The sequence below is a fragment of the Citrus sinensis genome, chromosome 3 (genome assembly GCF_022201045.2).
Source record: "Citrus sinensis cultivar Valencia sweet orange chromosome 3, DVS_A1.0, whole genome shotgun sequence".
Classification (NCBI taxonomy): Eukaryota; Viridiplantae; Streptophyta; class Magnoliopsida; order Sapindales; family Rutaceae; genus Citrus; species Citrus sinensis.
This window is the reverse complement of record NC_068558.1, coordinates 36,952,346-36,958,747: the sequence shown is the minus strand read 5'-3', so window position 1 is coordinate 36,958,747 and position 6,402 is coordinate 36,952,346. Positions and strand designations below refer to the sequence as shown.

General features: G+C 29.2%; 1 protein-coding gene across 4 annotated transcripts; it reads left to right on the top strand.

The window, feature by feature from the left end:
* Window positions 1-325: 325 nt before the first annotated feature.
* Window positions 326-3,206, top strand: LOC107177059 (uncharacterized). 4 transcript variants are annotated; one of them, XM_052438968.1, is made up of 8 exons: window positions 330-511; window positions 605-655; window positions 1,346-1,499; window positions 1,769-1,873; window positions 1,954-2,211; window positions 2,296-2,346; window positions 2,441-2,497; window positions 2,721-3,206. In XM_052438968.1, exons 3-8 carry the CDS (start codon window positions 1,380-1,382, stop codon window positions 3,006-3,008), a joined length of 879 nt encoding a protein of 292 aa, XP_052294928.1. In that variant the 5' UTR covers window positions 330-511; window positions 605-655; window positions 1,346-1,379; the 3' UTR covers window positions 3,009-3,206. The 4 variants fall into 4 exon arrangements, with proteins under 4 accessions (XP_052294929.1, XP_052294932.1, XP_052294928.1 ...); XM_052438969.1 differs by lacking the exon at window positions 2,296-2,346 and having other exon boundaries at window positions 326-511; XM_052438972.1 differs by lacking the exon at window positions 1,769-1,873 and having other exon boundaries at window positions 329-511.
* Window positions 3,207-6,402: the final 3,196 nt, after the last annotated feature.

The following is a 6,402-nucleotide window of genomic DNA, read 5'->3' as shown; positions in this document are numbered from 1 at the left end:
CAGAATCTTTGACTGTAGTTGATGTTGTTCGCTCATTAATATTTTTTCTAATGCACACTACAAGAGTTATTATTTACGACATCACATATACAGCATTCTTTGAAGAAATGCTGTAATAAGTAATATTGACAGATTTTATTTAAAAAAAAAGCTGTAAAAAAATCTTAAGTTTTGATTCATTGTGGTGTTAGAATTAGAAACGTGTTAAAAAAATTAAACAAAGTTGAGACAAAAGAAATTATTTATTACTAGCTGGCCCACACTAAACTCCATGCACCCTCCATTACTCCATTCTATATATTTTGCTTATTACGAAACCCACGCCAAAAGCTTTTTTTATCATTTTTTTAACTCAAACAAAAAACCCAACTCACGCCAAAAGCTCACCCAAATCTAGAAACCCACGCCAAAAGCTTTTGTTATCATTTTTTCAACTCAAACAAAAAACCCAACTCACCACGCCAAAAGCTCACCCAAATCCAGAACGAGCACTCATTATTTGAAATTTCTTGTAAGTCTTCTCTCATTATCTTAGTTGCATATGTTAATTTCTTAATCTTTTAAGATTTTTTCCTCAATTTCTTAAGATTTCAATTTATTTCAGCTTGGGCTTTGATTTTACAGAGGCAAAAATTGTCTTCAGCTTCCTATTCTGGTAATTTCTTAATCTCTATCTTCATATTTCAATTTATTTGATTTCAACGAGATTGTTCTAGCTGTTTAATTGTTTTAATTTGGTTAAATTACTATGTTCTTTTTTTTTGAGATATTTGATTAAATCGACTAAGTTGAGATTTGAAATTTTTTATATGACACTTTAATTGTTCTTTTTAAAGTGTGCCATGTACTTGGTGAATTTGAGCTTTAAGAAAAAACTTATAATATTGAATGTTGTTGAATCAAATTCCTCTGTAAACTTTTATTTTATATATATATTCTTCAGTCTATGATATATATAGTTATTGCTACATATCAAATTGAAGAGAGAAGTAGAATCAATAAATGTGTATACATTGAAACCCCATACCATACTATGTCTTCTGAAAAAATAGGCATATCAATCACATTATAATTACAGTACATAGCTACTTGTGTAACCTGTTTGACAATCTGCACCAAAACTACACCTTCAATACAAAAAGAGAATACATGGAAGCTAATATTCAGCTTGGGAGCCCCTATGTTACAATTAATGTAACATACACACTCAACAACAACCACACAAATAATGGGCCCACACAATTTGTGTGGTTGTTGTTGAGTGTGTATGTTACATTAATTGTAACATAGCATTTGCCATTCAGCTTTAGATTGAGACAGTGTTGGGAATTCCCTTTTTGGTCAGCCCACCTTCTCTAGAGCGTTCTGAGGTGTTAGTCATGCTGAGGGCCAGTTTTACAAGAAAGCTTGAGGCATTGAAAAGCTTGAAACCAAGGAACATAAAATCTGAGCAACAATGGCAAAGGTTTATTAAAGAGAGAGTTTCTGCTGAGTTTAAAGTAAGTTTCTTTCCCAATTAATGTACAAGTATAGTTTCTTATTCATGTACAAGAATAGTGTCATTAATCTAACATATCTTCTTACTATAGTTGAAGAGTAAGAGGTTTAAAAAAATGAGATCAAAACAAACTAACATCCACAGGACAAAGTCGAAAAGGGATGGCTCGTTTAAGACATGAAATGGTTAGAAAAATCATATCATTAAGTTTATTTATTATTAAACAAAAAATTAGATGAGTAATCAAATGTTCTCCACTACATATTTTAGATGCAAGAGAGACCAAACTCACCGATAACTAGAGTTGATGTGTGGATTCGTGCACATACTAAGAAGGATGAGACTGTAATTAATGAGGATGTTGCTGAAAAACTAGTGATATATTCATTTCTGATTTTTTAGTTCTTTATTCTTATTTTTTTGCTATTAACAATCAAAATTCTCCATGGATTCAGAAAAAAATTAATGAATATCAGAGGACACAAGTGAGTGAAGATGCCTCAACAATTCACGGTGATGCTCTGACCCATGTGCTAGGAAAAGAACGTAATGGGCGTGTACGAGGGGCTGGATCTGGAGTTACAGCAACGTTGATGAATTTAGAAGCACTTAGCAAGTCTCATACTGCACAAAATAAAATGGAACTAAAAGATCTCAAAAAACTATTCGAGGAACTCAAGGCTGCATTCATTAAGAACACTAGCAAACAAGCGGTAATAAATATGATTAAGAAAATTTATGTTCCATATAGTTAGAAGCAACACTTGATTAATAATAGTTTTTTCATATATTTTTAGGATCGAATTGACATAGATAGCATGATGAAAAATTCTCGAGACATTCGACTAGTAAGTTAATATTTTACTATTAGCTTTGAATTATGTAATATGTAAACCAAGTATTTTGCTTACGTGAATTGTTCTTTCTTTATGATATTTTCAGGATCACAATGAGACAAGCCACAAAAGGAAATGTTTGGAAGACACTTCACATGCGAAAGTAAGTGATGATTTTTATGAGTTTTATAAATGCTATGCATCATTTATTGTTGATCCTCAAAACTCTGTTTTACACTAAAATGAATAGATTTTTGAGTTGCTGCTGATAAAGAACCATTCTCTTTATGAAAAAAAATGATTAGAACTTTGAGCTTGGAAAAACCGTTTGAATTTATTCATATTATTTGTTTGCCTCTAATCAGATTTTTTATTTGTTATTATAGAAAGCTAAAACATGTGGAAGCACTTTCACAAATATTGAAAATGCTCGTTGTAGATTACTAGATTGGATGGGAACAGGAAAAGTTGTAGGGGAAGGAACAATTGCATCAAGAGATCCACTTGCCAAAGTACATCATATATGTCTTGGACCAGATTGCTGGAAAGTTTGGGTGACAATTGCAATGGTTGAAGATACTCCCTTCTATCGTGCTACATCTGAGTTTCATGTTGTTAGTGATGCAATTGGAAGCACAATTGCTTGGCCAAAAAACTACATCTTGTTGGAGTAGGCTTATAGTTTCTAATTTTGTTCATACATATACTTGAATCTTACAAGTCAGGGAAAAAAAAAAAACATTAACTTGGGCAAGAGTTTCAGTTTACACTTTGAGTATTATATTTAGTGTAGAGATTTAACAATCTTCAACCAAATTTTTGTTGTATGGATGCCAAGTTCAAATGATTTTATGGAGATTATTTTCAATTGATTGAACTGTTATCAATTTTACTGCCAGCAGATTTCCATATTTATTTACTAATTTTTGCAGCAATTTACTCTTATAGCAAATGGCCTAGAAAACTGCATTTTAATAATGTCGTTATTATTATTTTATGCAGCGTTTCTTACAGCAGTTGAAAAATGCTACAAAAGTTTAATGTTATTTACTGCATCCTTCATTAGGACATTTTTATAAATGTTGTAATTGTGTTTTTGCAGCATTTTTGAATGGTTGTAAAAGATAATATTTCTTGTAGTGGCAAGTGAATGCATATCCTAGTAACTTGTAATTTGATTATCTTCTCAGGCTGCTAAAGAAGAGATAGGTAGCCAACCCAAAGGGAGGGAGGGCATCCTAGAAAAGGGATTGCCAGGTGCACCTTTGAGTGAGACTTCTGCTGAGCAACATTAGGGAGAGAGGTCAACCCTAGGAACTCCAAAAATCTTAAAAGGACACCATAGGTATAGCCAATGTGTTGTGTAAAAAGTGATAAGTGATTGCCCTGCCCGTGGTAAAAGTAGTTAGCTTAATATACAGTTGATCATATGAATTCATTCACAGATCATATTATTGGATGAGAGGAGTCCTGAATGCAACAAAATTCCCAATGTAATCGAACTATTTGATGTAGATTATTTATAAATGATATGTGTTCACTGTCCAACAATGAAGGACAAAACTTAATTGACTTACAAAAAGTAGATAAAACACCATTTCTTACTAAAATAAAGAATTTCATTCAAGAATTTTATAATATTAGTATTTGAAAAAAAGGACTGAGCTACGGAGCAATTCGTGCACCATAACCATTCTTTTTGTCTTTTTTGACTGCACCCCTTAATCTCTTCTATATTTATAGTTTATTAATTTAATTTTTTTCCTCTTTCGTCAACCCTCACCTCTACATCTTCCCCATTTTTTCCATTTCAATTAAACTTGTAATTAATCAATTGCAATCAATAAGAGAAACTTGACATTGTCATTAAATAAAAGAAAATCACATAAGCAATAATGAATTGAAACTTTTTATATAAAAGAAAATCACGTAAATATATTTTTGTACACATAATCTATTCATCATACAATGAAATTCAGGTGTAAGTAAATCATTTTTTTTTATGTTTTATTATTTGTCTTCTTCCCCTCTTCTCCTCCATGTGTCTCTCCACTTTCTCCTTAAATAATTTAACTCTAGGGCTTTCTAATAATTGGATTATTATTATTATTATTATTGTTGTTGTTGTTGTTGTATCAGTAAAACTCCTCTTATTATGTTAATGAGTTTCTTTTCTTAGGTAAAAAGGATATTTTAACAAATGATAAAAAATGAGAGCTTTAACCAAATTTCAAAATCTATCTTAGTTTTCATTCTCTTTGATGCATTTGATATGTTTGATCTCTTGATTATAACTTATAAAAGTGGGTACTATAACACAATGATGATGATTAGTGATTCGTGTTGAGAGAATTTGGGGAAAAAAAAATATTGGCACAAAATTTTGCAAACTTTAACTTTTTTAAATTTTCAACAATTATCATGGATTGCATTGTTAATAAACAAACAAATACATCCCTGTCTTTGAAACTACTTTTGTGTTGGATTTAATAGTAGTAGAACAAAAAGACAAAAAGAGGGGTGCGGTGTACCCGCTACACCATAGGTAGATCCGAGTGGGCAAAGCTTACCTTACATTAGCTGTATGTTACAGCTAAAAATTTTTAAACCCTTGAAAAAGATAATAATTATTGAAAAGGTCAATAATTTTTATAGTTTTACTTTACACCCCTAAGCTGCAGCCAAGTAATAGAACCGTTAGTCTTTTAATTTTTTTTTAAGTTCTCCATTTATATTTATAGCAAATTTAGTACTAAATTACTCAACTTGTTTTTCTATTTTATTTAATTGAATCTCTAACTTATTTAATCTTATATCTAATGAGTATTTATTGATTATATTAATGGTCTCTTATTTTAATATATCATGATAATCAATATTGAAGCCTTTTATGAATTATTTAATTTTATTAAATTCTTTACTTAGTTGATCTCTTAACTTATTAATTTATTTTATATTTCCTTCATTGAAATTATTAATTTCTAATATTTTGTTTACCCTTTCTATATCATTTATAGATTAATTTGAGCTTTCTAATTTATTTAATAAATACAATGACATTTAATTTAATTGATTATTTCTCCACATGTTTGAATCATTGATCAGATCAAATGGTTGAAATCTTTCGTTAAAGGTTTTGGTAATTTATTCACTGTAACATCTTTTTAATAATTCATTAGATTTATAAGATATATATCACATATAATATCTCTTATAATTCAAGATACTAAATTTAGATTAAAAAATCTGTGTGACATCACTGATAGTATGTATTTAGGATGAAAAATAGATTGAATGTGTGTGTGTGTGTCTATGTGTTTGTTAGAAGAAAAATCTAGTCTATGTCTCAAGAGAGAAAATAAATTATAAATGTAGGTACAAAATTTATTCAGAATTTGTGATTTTTATGAATATAATAATAATAATTTAAATCTTTATAAAAATATAATAAAAACTTTATAAAGTTTTAAAAATAATTATAGAAGAGATGGATGAGAAAACCATTAATTATAAAAAAATTAATGAGGACTTATTTGAAAAAATAAGTAAATATATGATTAGAAATGAAATTTTTTATAAATAACAATTACACATGTACTTCGTTTTAGGTTAAAATTATTTTTATCCATTAGATTTAAGAAATATCAAAATCAATGACATATATTTATTGATTGTTTGTTACATTATTTGTAAGGTAAGCTTTGCCCAAAGAGTGATGCTATTAGCCCGCAAGTACTGTCCGTCTGTCCCTTTTGGGGATTTGGAGCAGGTTGGTCCAGTACAATGAATAAATTATGACAAGACAACCATATCCATATCACACAAAAATTAAGCTGGTCGGCTAGCCTGGTCGAATTCCCCCTTAATAATGAATTAAGGAAGATTATCAATTCCCTCTTTATTGTAATTAATATATATTATTTATTTTTTTAATGGACAATAATTCCCCTAACAGCATTCCTTTATAATATCATTCTTATTTTTAAATATATTTTTACTTATATTTATTATAAATTAAATAAATCATATGAATAAAAATTGAATAAAAAATTATTGAAAACAAGAAAT

What these genes read in the sequence shown, in the direction of transcription:
- LOC107177059 (XM_052438968.1), top strand. Translation starts at nt 1,380, where the DNA reads ATGCTGAGGGCCAGTTTTACAAGAAAGCTTGAGGCATTGAAAAGCTTG. An exon ending in GAGTTTCTGCTGAGTTTAAA is followed by an intron (nt 1,500 to 1,768) that starts GTAAGTTTCTTT and finishes TACATATTTTAG; the next exon opens with ATGCAAGAGAGACCAAACTC. An exon ending in AGAACACTAGCAAACAAGCG is followed by an intron (nt 2,212 to 2,295) that starts GTAATAAATATG and finishes ATATATTTTTAG; the next exon opens with GATCGAATTGACATAGATAG.